We start from the raw sequence: 24,957 nt of genomic DNA on the forward strand, positions 1-24,957 counted from the left end.
TAAAAAGAGAGAAAAATGCATTTGTTGGCCCTTGGGCCAAATCAGCTACAAGAGATGGAATAAGTACCAGCCGGAGTAGACGGGGGGGGGGGGGGGGGGGGGGCTGAGGCAGGCAGATCTCTGTGAGTTCCCTTATCCAAACAGATTCCCCATCGTTCAGCCTATCTTGGCCAAGGGTCGGGGGCAGGAAGCAGCCACCTTCCTTCCCAGACTTCAAGACATTTATCTGAGCCAGTGAAAGCTGGAGGGACACATTTTGTTCCATCTTCCGAGACTGTCCTAAAATCTCCGAGTGTCATTTGGCATATGAAGGAGATGCCCCAAATCCTCCAGGTCCCTGGACGTGGGATCCTGGGGAGGGTGGGCAGAGAGGCAGTGATGTGCGTTCTGGCAAGTCCAATGAGCTGGGGGTCTTGACCCAGCTATACTGGGTCAGCATCCTCATGAGAGGCCGGGAAGGCCATCGCTGCCTTTAGGATTCGGCTATTTTCTTGTTGGTTTTATTCAAGAGTTTCTTGAGTGTGGAAGACATGAAGTAAGGCCTCTCAGCTGAGCCGTCGTTTCTCTCCAGATCCTCCACTGTGGACAGAGCCCCACAGGAGGTGACATGAGAGGGAGGCCCCGAGCAGGGGCCTAGGTGAGTGTGGGGAACAGAGCAGGGAATCGGAGGCCACAGAGAAGCCTCAAAGTGTTAGAAAGCAAGACACCAGTGAGCAGTGTGTGGTAGCAAAGGCCTGTCACCAAAGGTACTTAGGAGGTTGAGACGGGAGGATCCTAGAGTTTAAAGTCTTCTGCTACAGAGTGAGTACAAGACCAGCCTGTCCCCAAATAAAAAGTAAACAGGCTGGGCCATTGCTCAGTGGTAGGGCCCCTGCCTAGAATTCCCCAGTGAGAGGCTGGGGGCATGGCTCAGTGGTAGGGCATCTGAGTAGAATCCCCTAATGAGGGGCTGCTGGGAGCATGACTTGGGTAGAGGATCAGAGAGAGATGGAACAAGACTACAGAATCCCCACACTCCCAGGCTAAGAAGCCCCACAGCATGCACAAACCAGATCTGCAGAGGCCCTGGCTTGCTTGCCAGTCTCCCTCACTCTCTACTCCTCCTCCTCCTCCTGGGCTTCCTCCCGCTTGCCCTCCTCAGCACTCCCCTTCAATAGGATGTCTCTCAGCTCAGGCGACATGAAGTAGGGTCGCTCCTGAGAGCCGTCATTCCTCTCAAGGTCCTCACCTGGGCCCCCCAGGAACCAGCAGGGGTAGAAAATGGGGTGGTCAGGAAAGGAGGGGGGTGGGAAAGGGAGGCAGAGGGGAAAAAACGGGGAGGAAGCCAGCAGGCATGGAGAAGAGGAAGAGAAAACAAAACAAAAAAAAAGTGGAGAGACCAGAGTTAGTGGCAGCCACAACCCCACTCCAACTCCCAACAAAGCCAGAAACGTCAAAGCTAAAGACCCAGGGGACACAGTGTTCCAGCCACAGCCTGGGGACAGGTGGGTGAGGAACGGCTAGCTCAAAGTGTGGTGAGGTGAGGAAGTCTGAAGGCATGCATAGGCCTAGAAAGGGCATTCAGGGCCCCGGGGATGTTAGGCACAGGGTAGGGTGACTTTGTGCCTTGATGGGATGATGCTCAGTAGCGAGCAGGGAGTCAGGACCCTTGGGAGGCTGGGGTGAAGGGGTCACTCACAGAAACAGAGGAACAGGGTGTCCACACACATGCCATAGACGCTGAAGAAGCCATGTGCAATCAGATAGGAGCCCACAATCACCGTCTGTGGAGAGGAGACAGCTCATCTGGCCTAGCTCCTGTTCAGAGCCACTGCCCTGCCCAACTTTGTCCTCCCCTGGCTTGAAACCACTCACTCCCATCAGCCCAGAAACTCTGTGGTTATAGCCCAGGCTGGCTCCTAACTCATGGCAATCCTGCCTCAGCTTTATCTTATTTATTTTTATTTATATGTATGTGTTCCCAGCACTTGGGAAGCAGAGGCAGGCAGAGTTTGAGACCAGCCTGGAAACCCTGTCAAAAAAAAAAAAAAAAAAAAAAAAGGGTGGAAATCCACAGAGGAAGATAACCTGATATCAACCTCTGGTTTTCACATGCAAAAACCACCACCACCAACAAAACCCAAAAGAAAAACCAGCACCCACATCCTTGCTAGGCTGTTCCATGGCATTTATTGTCACATATGCCTGGCAGCTAGAGACTACTCCCAGCTGTATGATGGAGTCTGATAAATCCTTAGTGAATGAGTTGAGTAGCTTTTAGAAAGATTAAATAACTCAGAAATACTCATAACTAGCAAACAACAGGAACTGGGATCAAATCTGGGTCCCTGGGCCCCGAGGCTTGCAGGGTTTGGGGCTGGTGCTTTTGTCCCTCCATCACTCTCACCCTCTTTCCTCTCTACACCTGCCACACTGGCTCCTCTGGCTGCTCACGATTTCTGGTAGAGCCAGACCTCAAGGTCACCATACCTACTGTACCCTCTGCCTAGATATTACCTATTCCTTTTTTTAAAAAAGATGTAGCCCAGGCTGGCCTTGAACTTCTTTTTTTAGAATATTTTATTTATTTATTTATTTATTTATTTATTATGTATTTATTTTTGTCTTTTTGAGACAGGGTCTCCCTGTAGCCCCAGCTGTCCTGGAACTCACTATGTAGACCAGGCTGGCCTTGAACTCACAGAGATCCGCCTGCCTCTGCCTCCCGAGTGCTGGGATTAAAGGCATGCACCACTACACCTGGCCATATTTATTTTTTAGCTTTTATTTTTATGTATATGAGTGTTCTGCCTGCATGTATGTAAGTCAAGCAAAGCCCTCAGAAGTGATTAGATCCCCTGAAACTGGAGTTTCAGATAGTTTGTAGCCACCAAGTGGGTGTTAGGAACTGAACCTGGATCCTCTGCAAGAGCCATCAGTGCTCTTAACCACTGAGCCCATCTCTCCAGCCCTTATTATTTATTTAAATTATGGGTATATGTGTATGTCTATGTGTATGTGGGTGCCTACATAGGCCAGAAGACAGCATTGGACCCTCAGGGCTAGAGTTACAGGCAGACATGAGCTGCCTGACACAGGTGCTGGGAGAACCAAAATGCTCTGGAAAAGCAAGTAAAGGTGCTTGACACCAAGCCTGATGGCCTGAGTTTGATCCCACACATGGTAGAAGGCAAGAACAGACTCTTGCAAATTAAATTGTCCTCTGACCTCCATAATCTGCTGTGCCACATGCACACACACCTATATGCATACAAAATAACCAAAGGTTAAAAAAAAATATGTTAATAAACTTCCTCCAAAGGAAGGACCCCTCCATGAGTACTGCAGTAAGTACTCATAACCAATGACTGTCCAACCTCTAACTAACCATCACTCCCATTTGTCCAGGCAAAGTAAGTTGAACAAATCCCATTCCCCTCCCTACTTCAGAGATTGCAGTCTGTCCCCAAAGGTCCTTACCAATATGGGGACCCAGTAATAGTTGAGAGGCGGGGCTGTGTCTTGCACAATTCTGATCCGATGAGTGAAGAAGAAGAAGGCTAAGATGCCTAAGGCAGGAGGAAGAGAGAAGGCTGAGTCCCCAAAGAGGAAGACTCATCATAGATGGACCTGGCTTGATAGCAGTTTGCAGGCTGCTCCCAACAGGCTCCAACAGGGACAGGCCCAGTGGTACCACTCACCCACACTACCCACGATCAGAAGTTTTCCTAACAGGAAAAGGAAGTCGGTGACTTTGTCCAGGACAGCCACTCTGTGGGGAAGAATTACGGAACAGGAGTGAATGTGGGCTCAGGTGATGGAAGGGGAGGGAGACCACAGGCTGGGAGGGTGGTTGGGAAGGGAGGGAGGTTGGGACAGGAGGGAGTGAGAAGAGGGAGGTGTGCCCGCCCCTAACCTGATGATGTTTCTCATAAGCAGAAAGAAGGCATTCCTGGCAGAGGTGCAGAAGTTGGTGCCATAGATGGCGATCTGAAGCAAGGAGAGGAGTTGAGGCCCCTGGGTGGATGTGGGGGTTCCCCCACCCCAGCAGGAGCACCACCAGGCTCACCATGATGTAGGCATTCCTGTTGAGGAACTTGATAAACTTCTCCAGACACCAGAAGCAGCACTTAAGACAGGTCATGAGGAACTTGGCAAACTTGTTCTCTGCAGCTGAAAAAAAACGAACGTGTGCAGAGGTAGAAGGATACTGAACCTGACTTCGTAGAGACCCAGTAACCCAACAGGACAGGGTCATAGGGCTGGGCACAGTGGTACAGGCATATCATCCCGGCTGCTCCAGAGGCTGAGGCAGCAACACTGCAAGTTTGACACTTGCCTGGGCTAAAGGGGCCAACCTGGACAATTGAGATTCTCTTAGAAGGGAGGGAGGGAAGGAGAGGGGGAGGTGTTATGGCACATAAATGTAATTCCAGATCTTGAAAGAAGGAGGCAAGATCAGAAATTTATCATTATCCTTGGCTACAATGGTGAGTTTGAGGCTAGCTTGGGCTACATAAGACCCTGATAATGAAAACCAAGCCAGACATGGTGGCACACACCTTTAGTCCCAGCACTTGGGAGGCAGAGGCAGGCAGATCTCTCGGAGTTTGAAGACAGCCTGGTCTACATAGCAAGTTCCAGGCCAGATGGGGCTACAGGGAGACGCTGTCTCTCAAAAAAACAACAATAAAAAGATAAAGGCTGGGTGTGGTGTATGTTCCTAGAATCTCAGAACTCTGGAGGCAGAGGCGGGGGTAGCTGAAAAATTAAGGCCAGTCTGGGCTAAAATACGAAGACCCTGTGTCAGAAAATTAAGGAAAAAAAAATTTTTATAATTTTTTTTTTAATGTGTATGAATGTATTGCCTGCATGTATGTAAGCATACCCATGTCGTGCAATGCCGTGGAAGTCAGAAGAGGGTTTCAGATTCCCCTGGAACTGGAGTTGATGGTTCGTAGCTGCCATGGGGGTGCTGGGAATCGAACCCGGGTCCTATGCAAGAGCAGTCAATGCTCTTAACCGCTGAGCTATCTCTCCAGCCCGCAAAAAAAATTTTTTTTAAAAAAAAAGGACTGGCAGCTGGGCGTGGTGGCACAGGCCTGTAGTCCCAGAACTTGGGAGGCAGAGGCAGGCGGATCTCTGTGAGTTCAAGGCCAGCCTGGTCTATATAGTGAGTTCCAGGACAGCTGGCAGCTGGGGCTACAGGGAGACCCTGACTCAAAAAGACCAAAAAAAAAAAAGAACTGGTAAGATGATTTAGTGGGTCGAGTCCAAGTTTGACAAACTGAGCTCAATCCCTCTGGAACCCACATGGTAGGAGAGAGACCCCCCAACAAGCTGTCCTCTGACATGAATGCTGAGACGTGCCCACACACGAACAAAAGTAAAGTGTAATAAAAAATTTAATTTAAAAAGGAATAGAGGGCTGGAGAGCTGGCTCATCAATTAAGAGCATGGGCTGCTCTTGCAGAGGGCACAGGTTTGATTCCCAGCACCTACATGGCAGCTAACAACTATCTGTAACTCCAGATCCAGGGGATCCAATGGCTTCTTCTGACCTCCATGAGCACTGCAAATATGTGGTGCACTTACACAGATGCAGGCGAGCACCTGTGCAAATAAAAGTAAATTTATTCTTGGTCTTGGCATGGCACATTGGACAAGATGACTCACACATGTAATCCTAGTTCTTAGGAGGTAGAGGGAGAAAAAACAGGAGATCATGTCTGGAGAGATGGCTCAGTGGTTAAGAGCATTGGCTGCTCTTGCAAAGGACCATTTCCAGCATCCACATGGCAACTAACAACTGACCATAACTCCAGTTCCAGGGAATCCAGTGCCCTCTTCTGACGTCTGCAGGCATTGAACAGGGGTACACTTATGAGCAGGCAGTACACTCAGACACATAAAAATAGCTCGGTGTGGTGGCACATGCCTTTAATCCCAGCACTTGGGAGGCAGAGGCAGGTGGATCTCTGTGAGTTCAAGGCCAGCCTGGTCTATATAGTGAGTTCCAGGTCAGCTGGGGCTACGGGGAGACCCTCTCTCAAAAAGAACAAAAATAAACAAAGAGTTCAAAGTTATTCTTGGCTGCAGAGTGAGTTTGAGGTCAGTCTAGGATATATAAGACCATCTTTCAGGGCTGGAGAGGTGGCTCAGCGGTTAAGAACGCTGGTTGATCTTGAAGAAAACCCAGGTTCAAATCCCAGCACCCACATAGCAGCTAACAACTGTCCATAACTTCAGTTCCAGGGGAGTCGATGGCCTCTTCTGTCCTCTGAGGGCATTGCACAACATGGGTGCACTTACCTACATGTAGGCAATACAGTCATACACATAAAAATAATAAAAAATTTTTTTTAAAAAGACCCTCTTTTGCTGGGCACGGTGGCACACACCTTTAATCCCAGCACTTGGGAGGCAGAGGCAGGCAGATCTCTGTGAGTTCAAGGCCAGCCTGGTCTACATAATGAGTTCCAGGACAGCTGGGACTACAGGGAGACCCTGTCTCAAAAAGACCCTCTTTCAAGAAAATAAAACGAAGAATGTCAGGGCGTGGTGGTGCACTCATTTAATCCCAACACTCCATGCAATTGGCTCTCTAAGCCTCTTAGCTCCACCCTTTCCATAGACAGAAGCCAATCACAGGCTTACCTCTTTTCTCTCAGTCCCCTACCCCCAAGGAAGAATTAATCCTGAGCTATCATTCAGTCCTGCCCCCTAGTTGCAGTCAATGGCAGCCTAGGCTGGGCCTCACCTTTGAGGCGCTGGTCAAGGTACTCCAACATCACTCTGATGATCTGCACGATGGCCAGGATGAGGGAGCCAAAGGCCAAGGAGCCTGTGTGGTACCTACAACCACAAGGGGAAGTCAGTGGCCCATCCTGACCCCCCCACCTCATACCACCCCACCTATCCCTTCCTCACCTGAGCGCTCGACCAAAAGCAGAGAAGAGTGGGAAGGCAGGCATGTCATCTGGCTTGTGCATGGCCCAGTAATAGGAGGCAAAGGCTCCAGCCAATGTGACCTGGCCCAGTGCCAGCACGAAGTTGGCCAGCCAGAAGAACATGAAAGCGTTGAAGATCTGTAGGCCCAGCAGCACTCGGTGGTACCCAGACTCACCTCCGTAGAAAGCAAACTGGCAGCGACTGTTGGGACACTGGCGGCTCTCATTGGCAGAGGGGAAGGTCTGGGGGAGAGATGCAGAGCCAAGACGACCCAAAGGTCAGGAGTTCAGAGTGGGGTGAGGCTAGGCCATGGGGCAGGACAGGAGTCCTGGGGAAATCACACACAAATCAGGTGATAGGTTCATGACAGAGCTTGTGGAATGCAAGGAAGGGGTTCTTAAAGCAAGACTAGCCATCACAGAAGGCAAGGGAAAGGTGGGGGGTGGGGGGAGACTGGGGAGATGGCTACCCAGGCAAGGGCAGTCCAACAATGAGTGGCTGACTCAGCTCAGAGTCAGCACTTGGGAGGCAGAGGCAGGTGGACCTTTATGAGTTCAAGGCCAGCCTCCTCTATATTGCCAGTTCCAAGCCAACTGGAGCTACAGGGAGACCCTATCGCAAAAACAAAAACAAAAAAAAAAACAAAAAAACCTGAAGCTGAGCCGGGCGTGGTGGCGCATGCCTGTAGTCCCAGCATTTAGGAGGCAGAAGCAGGCGGATCTCTGTGAGTTCAAGGCCAGCCTGGTCTCCATAGTGAGTTCCAGGGCAGCTGGGGCTACAGGGAGACCCTGCTTCAAAAAGACAAAAAGAAAAAAAAACAAAAAAAACCTGGAGCTGGAGAGCTGGGCTCAGCAGTTTAGAGCACTGGCTGCTCTTGCAGAGGACCCATGTTCAATTCCCAGCACTCACATGGCAGCTAACAACTGTCTGTTAACTCCAGTTCCAGGGGATACAACACACTCTTCTGGTCTCTGTGGGCACTGCATGCACATAGTGCACTTACATACATGTTGGCAAAACACACATACACATAAAATAAAAAGAGGACTTGAGCTCAAATCTCCATAAACAGTTGGGTATGGCCATGTGTCAGCCTGTACCCCAGACCTATGGGGTATGCAAACAGGATGTCCACTGAGGCTAGCTGGCCATCAGCTTAGCTCCAGGTATTGTGAGAGACCCTGTTTCAGGAAAAAGGTGGAGAGAAATACAGCAGGTCACCCCCATACATGTGCATATACCACACACACAACATTAGGGGTCAAGAAAGCATATAGGGGCAGGAAATGACATCATAGGGGAGAAACCTATGGGGAGACAGCCCAATCTGATCAGTTCTTGGGTTGCCCTAGGCAATTACCAAACTCAACAATGGCTTCTATGCCCCACCCCCACATAGAGCAAGGCATACAAGTGCCAAATATTTGCAGAATGGTCTTTTAAGTGAGGGCTGCCAGGACAATGCCCACCTCTGGGTTGCATGTCTTTCCAACAAGTGGGCAGGCGCCGTCATCAAAAATCTTATACACAGCTTCATTAGACGTAGATAAGAAGCTAGAGGTTCATTAAGGATTTAGAACCTGAAAGGTGACAAGGTCTAGGAGTGGTGGCTCATCCTTGTACCCAGAACTTCAGAGGCCAAGGCAGGAAGATCACTGTGCGTTGGAGGCTAGCCTGGGCTATATACTGAGTTTCAGGACAGCCTGACTTACAGAGTGAGACCCTGTCACAAAACAAAAACAAAAACAAAACAAAAAAGGGTTAGCGAGATAACTCAGCACAGAAAACTGCTTGTCACCAAGGCTGAAGGTCTGAGTTTGATCCCCAGGACCTACATGGTGGAAAGAAAAAGAGAAGGGGGGAGAGTTATGGAAAGGACCCCCCCCACCAGTTCCAGTCCTGCGCCCAAGTTGCAAGTTTGGCGTTTAGTCGTCCCCAGGGACCACAGATGGGGAGCCGACAGTGGATACATAGCAGTACTGGCCCAGTAGGCTATGCAAAGGCACAAGAGGAAGAAGGTGACCAGCGGGTACAGCATGGAGCACATGACGCAGCCCACAGCCCTGAGGAGAAGCAGAGACATACATATATCAGGCTCCAGATGGCCCAGGGACAGGACCCCAGCCACATCCCCTGCTTCTCCGGGTCCCACCTGCTAGCTTCTTTAATGAGCGCAATGGCGATCAATATCCTCTTCCGGAGAAAGATGAGTAACAGGATAATTATCACTTCCAGGATACTTAAGATGATCACTGGGGAAGGGGGAAAAAGGCCCGTAGGATAGATCAGTAGTTAAAGGGCTTGCGATTAAGCCAGAAGACCCGAGTTCAATTTCCAGGACCCACATAGTGGAAGGAGAGAACTGATACTTGAAAGTCATCCTCTGACATTCACCCTTGAACTGAGGCATGCATGTACCACACACACATAATAATTTTAAAATTAAAAAACAATAAAAACCAAAATTGACTAAAAAAAGAAAAAAAGATAAAATTAAATGATCACTGTAAAGGCTGAGCTCCTAGGGAACCCCACCCCCATCTCTCCAAGGTCTCCCAGGATGGCAGGACTGGGGGGCGGGGGGAGAGGGCCTGCAACTCACTGAAGGCCATCCAGGTCTGCCGTAAGTGGAGGTATACTCGGAGGTCTGTCTGGAAGCCGAGGTCCACCAGGGAGATGTCAGATCCAGCCTCCCCACGAAGCCGGGCATACTCCATGTAGCAGTGGAATATCCCTGCACAAAGCCATAAACTCAGATGTTAATTCTGCCCCCATGCCTTGCAAGAGCAGGTACAACTACCCTCAGTACCAGAATAAAATAAAGGCTGGGAGAGGCTGCAAAGGCGCTTGCTGAAAAGGGTGATAACCTGAGTTTGAGCCTTGGGACCCACATGGTGGAAGAAGAGAGCCAAAAATACCTCTGACCTGTATATACATGTTGTGACATACAGGTATCCACAGACATACACATAAATAAATGTTAAAAATAAAAATAAGCCGGGTGTGGTGGTGCACGCCTTTAATCCCAGCACTGGGGAGGCAGAGGCAGGCGGACCTCTGTGAGTTCAAGGCCAGCCTGGTCCACATAGTGAGCTCCAGGACAGCTGGGGCTACAAGAAGACCCTGTCTCAAAAGACTAAATAAATAAATAAATAAATAAATAAATAAATAAAAATAAGGCCCAGAGTGGTGGCGCACATCTTTAATCCCAGTACTTGGGAGGCAGAGGTAGGCAGATCTCTGTGAGTTCAAGGCCAGCCTGGAACTACATAGCAAGTTGCAGGTCAGATGGGGCTACAGGGAGATGATGGCTTAGTGGTTAAGAGCACTGGCTCTTAATAGGCTGCTCTTGCAGAGGACTGGGGTTCAGTTCCCAGCACCCACATGGTGGCTAACAACCATCTATAATGATAGTTCCAAGAGATCTGACACCCTCTTCTGGCTTCAGAGGGTTTGCACGCAGTGGTGTGCTTACATGCAAAACAACTCATACACATAAAAAAGGTTTTTTTTAAAGTATCTGAGATCTTGCTTACTGGTAAGAACACTTGTGAACCACAAACAAGGTATCTGTTCAGAACACAGAACTCAATATGTCTTTGATGGACATCCTGTACCCAGGCAGGCATGGTGGCACATGTCATTAGTCTCAGCACTCAGGAGGCAGAGGCAGGAAGATTTCTGTGAGAGTGAGGCCAGCCTGGTCTACATAGTGAGTTCCAGGCCAGCTGGGACTACAGGGAGACCCTGTCTCAGAAAAACAATGACAAACAAACAAACAAACAAACAAAAAAAGAGAGTGGGTGAGATGGCTCAGAGGGTAAAGAGGCTTGCTGCCAAGCTTAATGGCCTGAGTTCCATCCCTGGGACCTACGGGGTAGAGAAAATCAACTCTGACAAGTTGTTCTCTGACCTCCACACATACAGTGTGGAATACACCCACACACCCACACCCACACAATAAATAACAAATATAAAAACAGAAGAAAAAAATAAATAAAACCCAGAACATGACCACTAGTTTCTAACTCGGGTTTCCTCACTTGACAGCCCTACCTTTGATATTATCCTCCTGTTAATGCCTTTCATTACTTCTGCCAAAGAGCAAACACTAATTATTCCCATTAAATGGAGGGAGTAATCAAGGCACAGAGAGGCTTAGTCATGTGCCTGAGGACACAGAGCTAGAAATCAGCAGAGGTAGAATTTGAATTTCCGGCACCCTGGTGCCAGAGTGCACCACCCTAGTTACTGTGCCAAGCAGCCTTCTTGAGCCCTGGTTTTGAAAGCTTGAAAGAGATAAGATTTCTTTCTTTTTTTTCCCCTCTTTTTGTGGCAGAGAACAACTCAGAGCCTTGCACATGATAGGCTAACACTCCACTACTGAGCCAGAATTCCAGCCTGTCACTGGGGGATTCTAGGCAGGGACTCTACCACTGAGCTACAGCCCTAGCCCCTCCAACTAGGTGTTCTAGACAGGGGCTCTAACCCTGAGTTATGCCTCCAGTCCCTCACTGGGGGATTCTAAGATGTCACTCTACCACTGAGCCATATCCCTAGCCCCTCACTGGAGGATTCTAGGCAGGGGTTCTACCTTGAGTTACTCCCTTAGCCCCAGTGAGTTAATTTTGCCCACCCCCTTTGGAAGGTCTTCAAAGTGCCTGCTCATATGAACAGTAACTTGCACATGTTCACACTTAATTGACATGTGAAGGCTTAGGATGACATCTTTGATGGGTATTTTGTAGACCTGAGGCAGGGGAGTTGAGGAAGACCCACCATAGCCAAGTACAAGGATCACCATGACAATCATCACCCAGACCATGATGCCAGCCAGGAATCGCAGGAGGATGATGAACAGCAGGCTCAACACCATGGCGATAACCAGACCTCTGGGGAATAAAATAGCACATGAGTGACACTGTCCCTGGAGGGATTCAGAGATGGGGCAATAAGGGAGACAGCAATGACAGCCCCTTCAGGCTTACATGATGATCCAGTACCAAGACACAGTGTAATCTTCAAATATCCGCATGGCCAGCTGTCGGGCTTCTAGAACCCTGTTGGCCTTCCTAGGGTTTGGAAGAGACTCAAGTCATATCATGAGGACAGCCCCTGTCCCACCCAGGGAAATTTCAACACCATAGTCTGCAGGACCACCATCCTCACTTGGCGCCTTCCACCAGCTCAGTGATATTTTTCTTCGTGCCAAGCCCATCCTCATAGGTTGTCTCATTGCCCACCATGAGGACCCCTTTGTGCGCGTGGATGGCTGGAAAGCATCGCTGGGCCACTGCAGGGAGCAAAAGGGACTGGTCAGGCTGATCCCAATAGATTTCCCAGTCTGCACCCAACCCTCATGGGACCCACTCCCCAGACTCACAGGGTTTGCTAGGAGTGATGACGGCTGGACAGTCACCATCTCGCAGCACCTCTGCCACCCCCTACAGAGAGAGAGAGAGAGAGAGAGAGAGAGAGGAGAGAGAGAGAGAGGAATCCCTAGGTGGGCACCCTCCTCTGGCCCCTGCCTGGGCACCCAGTGCTCACTTTGTTGTTCTGGAAGCCGGGAACACAGAACTTCTTATAGTAGTGAAGGTCTCGAGAGTTCCGTGCTTTCAGAAAGGTGAGGTAGCGATCTGGGCATTCATCCACACAGATCTGGGGACATTGAAGGAAAGGGATGTGAAGGAAAGGGGTGATTCAGGGCACTGAATCACCAAAGACAGAGGTTTCACCTGCCTCTCACCAGGAGAGAGAGACATCATGGCAAGTGGGGAGAGGAAAGGAGAGACGTGGGAGAAGTTACCTGAGGGGTGGGGCACTGGAATTCCAGCAGGACCAGAGGACTCGCACACTTCACAATGTTGAAATAGAACAGGAAGGGTTTGTTCCTGGGGTCGAAGGAGGGGATGCAATGGGTCAAAACTGCTCATCTACCCTATGTAAAAATCTCTATAAGAACATAGGCCAGACAGCACAATAGTAGAGCACTTACTTGCCTAGTATGTGTGAGGCCCTGGATTTGAAACCCAGCACCACACAATAAAAACAAAAACTGGGCTGGAGAGCTGGCTCAGCGATTAAGTACACTGGCTGCTCTTGAAGAGGACATGGGTTTGGTTTCTAGCACCCACATGGCAGCTCACAAACTTGTGTAACTCCAGTTCCAGGAGATCTGACACCCTCTTCTGGCCTCTGCAGGGTCTGCACAGACATGGTATACTTACATACGCATGTGGGCAAAATATTCGTACACATAAAATAAAAATAAACAAATTAATTAAAAAAGAAAACCCAGGTGTGGTAGGACAGTATTCTGAAAAGAGGTAGAAGGATCAAGAGTTCAAGGTCACCCTCAGTGATGTAGACTATGAGGCAAGCCTGGGTTACATAAGACTCCATTTCAAAAAAAAAAAAAAAGGAGCTCTAGAGCTGTCTCAGCAGTTAAGAGCACTGGCTGATCTTACAGAGAACCCCAGAGAACCCAGGTTTGCTTCCCAGCACCCACATGGTGGCTCACAACTGTCTGTAACTCCAGTTCCAGGGATTCAAATCCCTCTTTTGCTCCCTATGGCCATAGCATGCATATGCAAGGGTGGGACACTTAAGACCAACACTTTAAAGAAGAAAATGGGATCCAGCCAGGCATGGTGGCACACACCTTTAATCCTAGCACTTGGGAGGCAGAGGCAAGCAGATCTCCTTGAGGCCAGCCTGGTCTACATAGTGAGTTCCAGGACAGCTGGGGCTAATCTCAAAAAGACCAAAAAAAAAAAAAAAAAAAGGATCCAGGGGCTGAGGTGTGGCTGAAAGTTCCTAGCACCCTACAAAACAACAAAAAATGCAAAGTAGGAATGCTGGCAGGCACCCGGCTCCGTCATCCCAGCACTCAGGAGACTGAGTGATTGAGATGGAAATATTCTTTTTTTTTTTTTTTTTTGGTCTTTTTGAGACAGAGTCTCCCTGTAGCCCCAGCTGTCCTATTCATTTATTTTTATGTGAATGAGTATTTTTGCCTGCATGTATGCATATATACCATGTGTGTGTAAGGAGAGGGTTCCTTGGCTATTTATGGAGCCCCTGTCTCAAAAATAATTAATTAAAAATTTTTTTAATGAGCCAGGATTGTGGTGTATACCTGTAATCCTAGCACTTTAAGAAGTGGAGGCAGGAAGGTCAGGGGTTCAAGGCCTGGGATACTAAAAACCCATTTAAAAACAAATAGCTAGGCGTGGTGGCACATGCCTTTAATCCCAGCACTTGGGAGGCAGAGTTCAAGGCCAGCCTGGTCTACGTAGTGAGTTCCAGGACAGCTGGGGCTACAGGGAGACCCTGTCTCAAAAGGACCAAAAAAACAAACCAACAAGGAAATTGGCAATAAACAAGTAATGACTTCCCAGAGATGCCTCTGTGGAGAAAGTGCTTGATGTGCAAGTCAGGTGGGGCAGCATGCATCTATAATTCTAGCCCGGGTGGAGGTGTGGGGGGTGTGTGGGGGTATCATGGAAGAGACAGGGGGACTCCTGGGACTCCCTGGTCAGTTTGCCTCCCTAATTATTAAGCTCCAGATTTAATAAAGAACCTGTTTGAAAACAAACAAAAAAGGCAAGCAGGGTTAGGTAGCACACTTAATTTCAGCACTCCTGAGTCAGAGGCAGGAGGATCTGGGAGTCTGAGGGTCCAGTTTACATAGTAAGTTCCAGGCCAGCCAGGGGCAACATAGTGAGACTCCTGTTTCCAAACCAACAACAACAAACAACAAAAAACACACAACAGTATGACCAACAAAGACAACTAAGGTCAACCTCTGTCCTAAACCCAAGTACACACACGTAAATAAGCAAACAAGTAAATTATGTAATTTGTTCTATACATGCAATGAGCCCCATTGTCATAATATATACTAATAAAAAGCAAAAAATGGGGACATACAAGTTTTTCTTATTCCCTAAAATATGCACAACATAACAAGTTTCTGTTGCATTTATATTGTATCAAATATTAAAAAGTCATCCCAGGGGCTGGAGAGATGGCTCAGTGGTTAAGAGCACTGACTGCTCTAGAAGACATGGATTTTGTTCCCAGCATCCAGTAATTCCAGTTCCAGGGGACATGACACCCTCTTCTGGCCTTTGTAGGCATTGCACACACATGGTACAAAACACTGATACACTAAACATAAAACAAAATTAAATAAATAAATCTTTTTTTGGGGGGGTGGGGGGACTTTTTGAGACAGGGTCTCCCTGTAGCCCCAGGAATGTCCTGGAACTCACTATGTAGACCAGGCTGGCCTCAAACTCACAGAGATCGGCCTGCCTCTGCCTCCCAGTACTGAGATTAAAGGTGTGCACCACCACGCCCAGCTCTCCTTTTTTTAAAAAAATAAACTTCAGGGTTTTATTGTGCAACAGGGAGGGCCATGCTTGCACCTGCCCACTGCCAAACTTTTAAATTGTTATTACTGAAATTCTTGGTAACCCTCTTTATGATCTCCATATGGGCTTTTAAAGAGATTAGTTTAAAGTCTAGAGGAGATCAGTACATATGTTTTTGTCTTTGTTTTCTGTTTCTGTTTTGTGAAAGGATCTCACATAGCCCAGGCTAGCCTCAAATCGATTATGTGGCAGAGAATGACCTTGAACTCCTGATCCTTCTCTACTTCCCAAGTGCTGGGGTGAAAGGCATGTGCCACTCTATCTAGTTTAAGTGATGCTGGGGATGGAACTTGGGTCTTCTTGTGTGCTAGGCAATCACTTCCCACTGAGTCCCAGCCCCAACATGGGATGTGGAAGTTGTATGCAAATATCACATCATTCCCTTAGAGTCTTGACCACCTGTGGATTTCAGTATCTGTTGGGTAACCTAGAACCATTTCTCTTGGGATATAGACAGAAGACTGAACATGTGGATTGGATGCTGATGAAAATGGGGAAAGTCTAGAAACTATTCACCAGCCGTTCCACTCATTCCTCCCCAGCCTTCCAGACCCCAGGGAGACAGACTCACGAGTTTTTCATTCCCTTCTGCCCGCAGAACTCGCCCTGGCTATCAGTGGGGTAGATCATCTTCCGGGGGTCCCCGTGGGTCCAGGCTGTGGAGGGATCCAAGGATGCTGTGGCTCTGTTGCTCCTCAGCCCCCATGCCCATTCCATTTCAGAGGCTGTGCTGGCCTTTCCCACCCTAAAAGCCCCAGCACTTCCAGTTCTAGCACTTACCCAGGATGCCCACCGCCACATAGCCCACAATGGCCAGGAAGAGCACCACACAGCAAATGACATCAGTGCAACCCCTGCAGAACAGACAGGCGGGGTCAGGGCAAGGAAGCCCCCACCTCACCCCCAATTTGATGAGCAGCTTCAAAGGTAGCCCAGAAGACATGTGCATTTTACTGGTTTTTGGGGGGTTTTGATTTTTAAGTTTTTATTTATTTTATGTATATGTTTGCCTGCATATAAGTATACCAGAGACAAGAAGGCATTGGGTCTCTTGGAACTGGAGTTAAAGATGGTTGTTAGTTGCCATGTGAATACTGGGAAATGAACTCAGGCCTCTGTAAGAACCAGTGCTCTTAACCATCAAGCCAGCTCTCCAGCCCATTTTGTTTTTTTCTAAACCCCAAAAATGTTTAAAGCAAGGGTGGAGTCAGGCGTGGTTGTACAGGCCTTTAATCCTAGGACTCAGGAGGCAGAGGCAGGCAGATCTCTGTGAGTTCAAGGCCAGCCTGGTCTACAGAGTTCCAGGCTACCTGGGGCTATAGAGAGACCCTGTCTCAAAAAGACAAAAAAAAAAAAAAAAAAAAAAAAAAAAAAAAAAAAAAAAGCCAGGGTGGAGATGTGGCCTAGTGACACAGCCCTGGCTTAGTAGTGAAACAGAGAAAAAGACAGAAAGAGGGGCCAGGGAGATGGCCCAGCACAGGATGAGCATCCTACCTAGGGATGGTAGGAGAGAACTGACTCCCACAAATTGTCCCCTGACCTCAAAACACATGTAGTAGTACCTGCATACCACACATGTGCACACATACTACACACACACAAATAAATAAATGTTAAAAAATAAAGGAAGCCAGGCATGGTGGGCACACCTTTAATCCCAGTACTCAGGAGGTAGAAGGTAGATTTCTGGGAGATCAGGAAAAAAAAATCAAAAACAACAACAAAAAAGAGGTTGGCGAGATGTCTCAACTGTTAAGAACACTGGCTGCTCTTCCAGAGGATCTGGGTTTAATTCTAACCCACATAGCAGCTAAAAACTATCTATAGCTCCAGTTCCAGGGGAGCCCATGACCTCTTCTGGCCTCCTCAGGATTGTATGCATAGGTACACTTACATACTGTGCAGTCAAAACACTCATACCTATAAAATAAAAATAAATACATTAAGTCAGGCAAGATGGGAGGCAGAGGCAGGCTGATCTCTGAGTTCGAGGCCAGACTGGTCTACATAGTGAGTTCCAGGCCAGCTACAAGGAGACCCTGTCTCAAAAAGGGTCAATAAATAAATTTTTAAAATAATAATAAAGTAAAAAGAAAGAAAGTCTGGGCAGATTGTTGAGTACCAAGTGAGCCTGGTCTACACAGTGAGACCCTATCTCAAAAAACTAAAACAAGCCAGGCATGATGGCACATGCCTTTAATCTCAGCATTTGGGTCTCTGTGAGTTCAAGCCCAGACTGGTCTACATAAGCAAGTTCCAGACCAGCTGGGGCTACAGGGAGACCCTGTCTCAAAAAGAGAAAAAACAAAAAAAACCCAAAAAACCACAAAACTAAAACTGGGTGTAGTGGAGCTTCTCTTTAATCCCAGCACTTTAGAGGCAGAAGCAGGTAGATCTCTGTGAGTTCCAGGTCAGCTAGGGGCTACAGGAGACCTCATCTCAAAAAAACAAAAACAAAAAACAAGGAAGAAAGAATGGGCTATTTGTGAGGGCAAGAGCACAAAGCATCCTTAGGGTGTGTGAGGTTCAGTTCCAGCCCCAATACCAAAAAAAAAAAAAAGCTGAACAACCCACTTGTAAGGCTTCTTTGTATATCCTAAAGAAACTGGCCTTCATATCAAGTTGCAATTGTTTCTCCCACTTTGTTAGAAAGCAGATAGGAGGAACAGAGACAAATTGTGACATCGTCCATCTTCCACCAGTAGGAACCTAGGATTCTTACCTGTTGTAAATGGGTCCTTTGAAGGTAGGGTCATATTTCTGAGGCGTTCCTGAAAATCAACAGAATTAAGCAGGGTGAGAGCATAGATTTTACAAGCAGGAGTTGGGCGATTCAGAGCCACTATGTCTTAAGGAGGACTGAGTAGTGGCTCCATCCTACCTCCAGGAGACAACTAAGCCCCATGATCAGAGACAGGAGCCCTAAGGGTGACCAACTCATCCATCAGCCACCTACCACCCAAGGGGATGCCTGGAGGGCTGGAGGACAAGAACTGAGAAGGCAAGGATTAAGGTGAGAAAAGGAAGAGGGAGTGCAGGGGACAGGTGACCAGGCCAGGCCTTCAGTGAAGGCCAGCGGAGGGGCGTCGCAGCGGCAGTTCTGGGGACAGTCATGGTGACCTGGGCTAGCAGAGCTTAGGGGAGGGAGAAGGCTTCGACTGCAATTCAAGCGCAACTCCTCTCCCTCATTTTTGCAACCTTTCTCCCAGTCTCTGGACCCTGCTGCTGTCCCTAGCAATGTCCCGTGCTTCGGGGTGCAAAAGGGAGGTCCTGCCTACCGTGCTTCCCGTAGTAATGGGGCCGATCGTCCCCCATCCCCGTGCCAGCAGCCCAGACGGCACGTATCGGACCCCGCGCCCTCTAAGTCCTGGGGTCAGGATGCACCCAGGTCCCGAAAGAAGCCAGGGACCCAGAGAACCACCCGCTGCAGCTCCTCCCGACGGAGTGGCAGGCGGGGCGGCCCAAACCGGTCAGACCGGCCAAAGGCAGGGGATGGAGGGTGGGGTCAGGCGGGGCATCAGCTGTTCCTGACACTCACTGGCAGGCCCGATTTAGCCCGCTCCGCCCCCTCCTCGACCCAGCCCCCACCGGGGACCTGAGGTGGCGCCTTGGGGCCCTAGGCCCACCTTCCACCACCTTCCACCCACTCACACAGGGACACAGCCAGCAAGGCCTCCTAATGTTGAAAAGCGGCCCCGCACTGCACCACCCTGCAGGGGAGGAAACCGAAGCTCATGAAGCAAAGAAGAAAACAAGCAGACAGCCAGAGGGAAAATATTCGGGCTGAAAACCTAAACAAGCGGATGAACCCCGAGAGTTAGTTTGACATTTTGTTGTTGTTGTTGTTGTTTTGTTTTTAATTTAACTTTTTCTTTTTCTTTTCTTTTTTTTTTTTTTTTTGCCTTTTTGAGATAGGGTCTTTCTGGACCCTGGAATTCCCTCTGTAGACCAGACAGGCCTTGAACTCACAGAGATCCGCTGGCGTCTGCCTCCTGAGTGCTGGGATTAAAGAAGTATGCCACTACATCTGGCATTGTTTTTAATTTTTAAAAATTCAAGACAGGGTCTCATGTAGCCTAGGTTGCCCTCCAGCTCAGTATGTAGTTTAGGATGACCTTTAACTCCTGATCCTCCTGACTTCCCCTCCCCAGTGCTGGGATATCACCATGCAGTGTATTTGGAGCTGGGGGTGGAATCCGGGGCTTCATACCTTCTAGGTGAGGGTTTACCAACAGAGAACACGCCCCACACCTGGTTTGCTGGTAGTTTTCTTTTTTTTCTTAAATGTTTTGTTTATTTTGGTTTTCAAGACAAGGTCTACCTGTAGCCCCAGCTGACCTGGAACACACTATGTAGATCACAGTGGTCTCCATCTCACAGAAATCCACCTGCCTCTGCCTCCCTAGTGCTAGGATTAAAGGCATGTGCCCAGCCCCCCTTTTCTTTCTTTTTAAAGATTTTATTTTCTATTTATATGTATTTGGGGGTGTGTGCATGTGCCTGAGGGTACCCTCAGAAGCCATTTCCTCCTATGTCTTTCAAAACAAGAAAAATCTGGCCAGACCAGCTGTGTGGACATACCCTGTCATCCCAGCACTCAGGAGGCTGAGCAGGAGAATCTCTAGTTCAAGATTTGTCTGGGCTACAGAGTTACATGGGGTCTCACAGTAATAGTAGGAAATACCAATCCTGCCCTAAAAGATGGGGCACAGGGGGCCTGGAGAGTGGACTCAGCTGTTAAGAGCACTGACTGCTCTTTCAGAAGACCTAGGTTCAGTTTCCAGCACCCACATGGCAGCCAACAACTGTCCATAAATCCAATTCCAGGGGATCCAAGGCCCTCTTCTGGTCCCCACTCACATACTTACAAGCAAAACACTCATACACATTAAAAAAACAATCAGGTGTAAGAGGAGCCGGTGGTAAATGGCTGGCCCTGGGGCTTGTAGTTGAAAAGAAATGTGCTGAGCTGTCAGGGTTCAATCAACATGGGTGCCTACAGGTGTCAGTTAGGGGGTACACAGATGGGGTAGTATTATGCAGTCAGCATAGAGGTATGTACATATGGATTTATATATATCATGCATTTCTGTAAGGGGTTTTAATTCATATGAAACTGTGTTGGATAGGTTTAGTTGTCAACTTGACACACCTGGGAAGAGGGAACCTCAACCGGGGAATTGCTTCTATTAGAGTGGCCTTGTGAACAGGTCTGTAGGGTATTTTCTTGGTTGTTGAGTGATAGAGGAGGGCCCAGCCCACTGTGGGCAGTGCCATCCCTGGGCAGGTGATCCTGTGTTAATGTAAGAAAGCAGGCTGAGCTCAGGTCAGAGGATCAAGTCAGTAAGCAGCATTCCTCTATGGTTTGTGCTTCAGCTCCTGCCTCCAAAGTCCTGCCCTGAGTTCCTTCCTTGATTTCTCTCCATGACAAACTGTGCTGGTAAGTCAAATAAACCCTTTCCTCCTCAAGTTGATTTTGTTTGGTTGGTTTCCATTCATAGCAATGGAAAGCTAACTAGGACAGAGAGTATAAAGTAGAAGTGGGGTATGCAGCTGCTATGGGGAAAATACCATTGTAAGTATACCCTATGGGGGCATACAACATGGATGGTAAACACCATTCATCCCATACCAACCACCAAACCACAAGTCAACTGTGTTATGTGTTGGCTGTCACTGCAGCTCCATTGAAGGGCTGGGGGTGTGGCTCAGAGGTAGAGCATCTGCCTAGAGTCCCCCAGTAGGGTTCTAGGGGCATGGTTCAGTGGTAGAGTCCATGCATAGAATCCCCCAGTGAGGGGCTAGGAACAAGGCTCAGTGGTAAAGCCCCTGCTTATAATCCCCCAGTGAGGGGATGGGGGCATAGTTCCAAGTAGAACACATTACCTAGCATGTGGAAAACGCTGAGTTCTATCCCTAGCACCCCCCCCCCAAAAAAAAACTCTATTAGTAACTTTAGCTGTCACCTCATAGTCCAGCACACCCAGCTGGAGCTCTGGTCTCTAATCAGCTTGTCGCTAGAGAAAAGGCCACCTCCCATACACTGACTTGGGATAAGGAGGCCTTGCCTGACCCCTGGGCCACAGGCTTCAGCAAATAGGCAGGGCCTAAGATGCCAAGGAATGCCTTCGGGTGGCCAGGATTCCCAAAGAAACCCTGTGTTTAAACACAGGAAGCCCCTGCCAGCCCTCACACCAACTCGTCACACTCCACCCAGTTAAGCAGTGGACAGAGCAGGCTGGTCTTAGGCAACAAGCCACTTCTGTTCCCAAGTACACAGTGTCTTCAAGAGAGTCAACCACATCCTCAGTGACAGCCCTTGAATATCTGGCCCTTCACATGAGACTCACTGTCCTCCCCACCATTCTATAGGAAGATGTCAAAGTCACTTGCATTGTCAAGGTCACACACAAACCTGATCCAACAGCGGAATCACTGCTCCTTCCAGCCTGCAGCTCAGATCAAAACCCAGGGAGGAGGCTGGAGAGCTGACTCAGTTCAGAGCAGTGGCTGCTCATGCAGAGACCTGGGTTTAGTTCCCAGCACCCACATGACAGCTAACAACCATCTGTAACTCCAGGTGACCCATGCCTTTAGTTGCAGCACTCAGGAGGCAGAGGCAGGTCTCTGTGAGATCGAGGCCAGTCTGATCTACATAGGGCCAGGTGGGGCTACAAGGAGACCTTGTCTCAAAAAGAACAAAATAAGGGGCTAGAGAATGGCTCAGCGGTTAAGAGCACTGGCAACTCTTGCAGAAGACCTGGGATCAAATCTCAGCACCCACATGGTAGCTAACAATCCTCCATAACTCTAGTTCCAGGGGATCTGATGCATTCTTCTGTCCTCCAAAGGCACTGCACATGACATAGGTGCACTTACATATATATAGGCATTAACACTCATAATACACATAAAATAAAAATAAATAAATAAATAAATAAATAAATAAATAAATAAATAAATAAATAAATGGAGCTGGCATGGCACATGCAACCCAGCATTAAGGAGGTGGATCAGGAGTCCAAGACCAGCCTGGGCTACGTGACAAAGGTAGAATTTTCAGTCTACAAATAAAGCAGGAATCATTTAGTCATTGTGCCAGATATGTAAGTGGAAGAAAATAAATTTAACCTCACCCCAATTGAGAGCCAAACAAATTCCACATGAATTAATCATGCAAATAAATAAAACTTCAAAACTATTGCAAGTATGAAGAAAAAACTTCTAGAGACTCTCTCTCTACTGACAGGAAAACTGGTAAGACAAGTGGGAGGCAAGATAAGGAATTTTATGTCTGAGTGTTTTGTCTGCATGTGTGTGTAAGTGTACCCCTATTATACAATACCCACAGAGGCCAGAAGAGGGCATCAGATATCAGATCCCCTGGAACTGGAGTTTAACAGAAGGTTCTTAACCTCTATGTGGATGATGGGAACTGAACCTGGGTCCTCTCCAAGGACAGCCAGTGCTTTCAACTGCAGAGCCATGTCTCTAACCCTCAACCCATTTTATATCAGGGGAAACTAAGACTGTGGAAGGAAAACAGCTTGCCAGCTCTCCCAAAATATCTATCCCCAATTTAGTTTTGATGGACCAGTGGGAGCCACAGAGGGTGTTAGAGCAACAGCATGACAAGACCTATCTAGGGAAGAGTGAACATATGGGAGTCTCTATTGTCTGACAGCTGACAACTTTCTCAGTCAGAGAAAGATGACAGAACCTAAGGGCCTTGAATTACCCTTCTGTGAGAAAGAATTAAAATTGAAGAGGAGGGCTTCCAAGATGGCTCAGCGGGTAAAGGTGTTTGCTACTAAGCCTGATGACCTGAATTCAAGTCTCAGGACCCACCGGAGGGAAGCAGAGAACCAACTTCAGCAAGTTGTCCTCTGACCTTCACATGCATGGTGTGGCACCCATGTACTCACACACATGTACACACAATAAATAAATAAATGTGGGGCTGGAAATATAGCTTAGCCAGTTAAGAGTACTTACTGCTGTATCAGAGGATCAGAGTTGGGATCCCAGCACCCACATCAAGCAGCTCATAACTACTTATAATTCCAGCTTTAGGGGATCATATATCCCTCTCTGGCCTCTGTGGGCACACACATATACACACAAATGAATAAAATAAAACTTAAAGCTGGGCGTGGTGGCACACTCCCAGCACTTGGGAGGCAGAGGCAGGTGGATCTCTGTGAGTTCAAGTCCAGCCTGGTCTACATAGTGAGTCAGGACATTCCTGGGGCTACAGGGAGACCCTGTCTCAAAAAGACAAAAAAAAACAAAAACAAAAACAAACAAAACCTTAAAAATAAGTAAATAAATGTAATTTAAATTTTTTCTTTGGTCTTTTTGAGACAGGGTCGTCCTGTAGCCCCAGGAATGTCCTGGAACTCACTATGTAGACCAGGCTGGCCTTGAACTCACAGAGATCCGCCTGCCTCTGCCTCTGCCTCTGCCTCCCAAATTCTGGGATTAAAAGCAAGTGCCACCACACCCTCATAATGTAGTTTTTTTGTTTGTTTTTTTTAATGCAGAGAAGAACACCAGGCAGCTTGGCTCCAGGCCTGGCCCTGAGGCCTCTTGAGAAATAGGAGAACTTTAGTATCTGATCTGATGGCTTCCAGGAGCTCTCATTAAATCCAGCCTAGTGGAGGCAAAGGAGGAGAAGCCACAAAGACTAACAGTTTCTAATCATTGAGGCTGATCCAACCCCTGCAGGATGGGAAGGGGTGGATCTTGGCAACCAAATGCAAGATTTTAAAAACAGAAAGCTGGGTGTGAGGGCTGGAGATATGGCTCAGGTGGTAGAGCATTTGCCTAAAATGCAAAAAATCCTGGGTTCCGTCCCCAGGCCCAAATAAACCAGATATGCACCCTGTAATCCAAATTCTCTGGAGGTAGAAGATGAGAAGTTCAAGGTCATCTGAGATAGCCCTCTAGAGCCCAATGGGCTATTTCCCTGGCAGATTCTGGATTCAGAGCTTTGAATGTAGTGTGTTCCCTCTGCAGTTCATATGGGACTTTAAATTTTCTTATTTATTTAATGTGTATGAGTGTTACACTTGCATATGTGTAAGTACACCCATGTCCTGCAGTGCCTGCAAAGGCCAGAAGAGGGTGTTGGATCCCCTGGAACTGCAGTTATAGACAGATATAATTATAGTTAGCTGCCATGTCAGTGCTGGGAACTAAACCCAAGTCCTCTGCAAAAGCAGTCTGTGCTCTTAACCTCTGAGCCAGCTCTCCAGCTCCTGTGGGACTTTATTTATTTATTTATTTATTTATTTACTTATTTTTGTCTTTTTGAGACAGGGTCTCCCTGTAGCCCCAGCTGTCCTGGAACTCACTATGTAGATCAGGCTGGCCTTGAACTCAGAGATCTGCTTGCCTCTGCCTCCCAAGTGCTGGGATTAAAGGCGTGAGCCACCATGCCTGGCTCCTATGGGACTTTAATCCTCACTGGGAAGTATTAAAATAATGAGTATGGTGTTGAGAGATGGGGCATTTGGGAAGTGATTAAGAAAAGAGCTGGGCCGGGCATGGTGGCACACGCCTTTAATCCCAGCACTTGGGAGGCAGA

At 48.1% G+C, this 24,957-nt stretch overlaps 1 protein-coding gene across 4 annotated transcripts in view; it reads right to left on the minus strand.

Annotated features, from left to right (window-relative positions):
* Window positions 1-266: 266 nt before the first annotated feature.
* Window positions 267-24,957, minus strand: part of Slc44a2 (solute carrier family 44 member 2) — a 33,636-nt gene continuing 8,945 nt past the window's right edge. For 2 of the 4 annotated variants that reach the window (XM_008850026.3, XM_017802448.2), the window contains exons 2-23: window positions 18,091-18,139; window positions 16,149-16,222; window positions 15,940-16,024; window positions 12,737-12,821; window positions 12,478-12,588; window positions 12,314-12,374; window positions 12,100-12,223; window positions 11,919-12,002; window positions 11,710-11,822; window positions 9,533-9,664; window positions 9,083-9,182; window positions 8,901-8,993; window positions 8,400-8,484; window positions 6,910-7,172; window positions 6,740-6,834; window positions 4,049-4,152; window positions 3,896-3,969; window positions 3,681-3,751; window positions 3,460-3,548; window positions 1,679-1,763; window positions 1,050-1,228; window positions 267-579 (exon numbers count right to left, since the gene is read on the minus strand). In XM_008850026.3, coding sequence (XP_008848248.1) covers window positions 1,095-1,228; window positions 1,679-1,763; window positions 3,460-3,548; window positions 3,681-3,751; window positions 3,896-3,969; window positions 4,049-4,152; window positions 6,740-6,834; window positions 6,910-7,172; window positions 8,400-8,484; window positions 8,901-8,993; window positions 9,083-9,182; window positions 9,533-9,664; window positions 11,710-11,822; window positions 11,919-12,002; window positions 12,100-12,223; window positions 12,314-12,374; window positions 12,478-12,588; window positions 12,737-12,821; window positions 15,940-16,024; window positions 16,149-16,222; window positions 18,091-18,139 — 2,111 coding nt within the window. In that variant the 3' untranslated portion in view covers window positions 267-579; window positions 1,050-1,094. Of the gene's footprint in view, window positions 580-1,049; window positions 1,229-1,678; window positions 1,764-3,459; window positions 3,549-3,680; window positions 3,752-3,895; window positions 3,970-4,048; window positions 4,153-6,739; window positions 6,835-6,909; window positions 7,173-8,399; window positions 8,485-8,900; window positions 8,994-9,082; window positions 9,183-9,532; window positions 9,665-11,709; window positions 11,823-11,918; window positions 12,003-12,099; window positions 12,224-12,313; window positions 12,375-12,477; window positions 12,589-12,736; window positions 12,822-15,939; window positions 16,025-16,148; window positions 16,223-18,090; window positions 18,140-18,646; window positions 18,809-24,957 lie in introns of those variants that run through there. The other 2 variants (XM_008850025.3, XM_008850027.3) reach the window with 2 other exon arrangements.

The sequence above is a fragment of the Nannospalax galili genome, unplaced genomic scaffold, assembly GCF_000622305.1.
Source record: "Nannospalax galili isolate Female #2095 unplaced genomic scaffold, S.galili_v1.0 scaffold1685, whole genome shotgun sequence".
Classification (NCBI taxonomy): Eukaryota; Metazoa; Chordata; class Mammalia; order Rodentia; family Spalacidae; genus Nannospalax; species Nannospalax galili.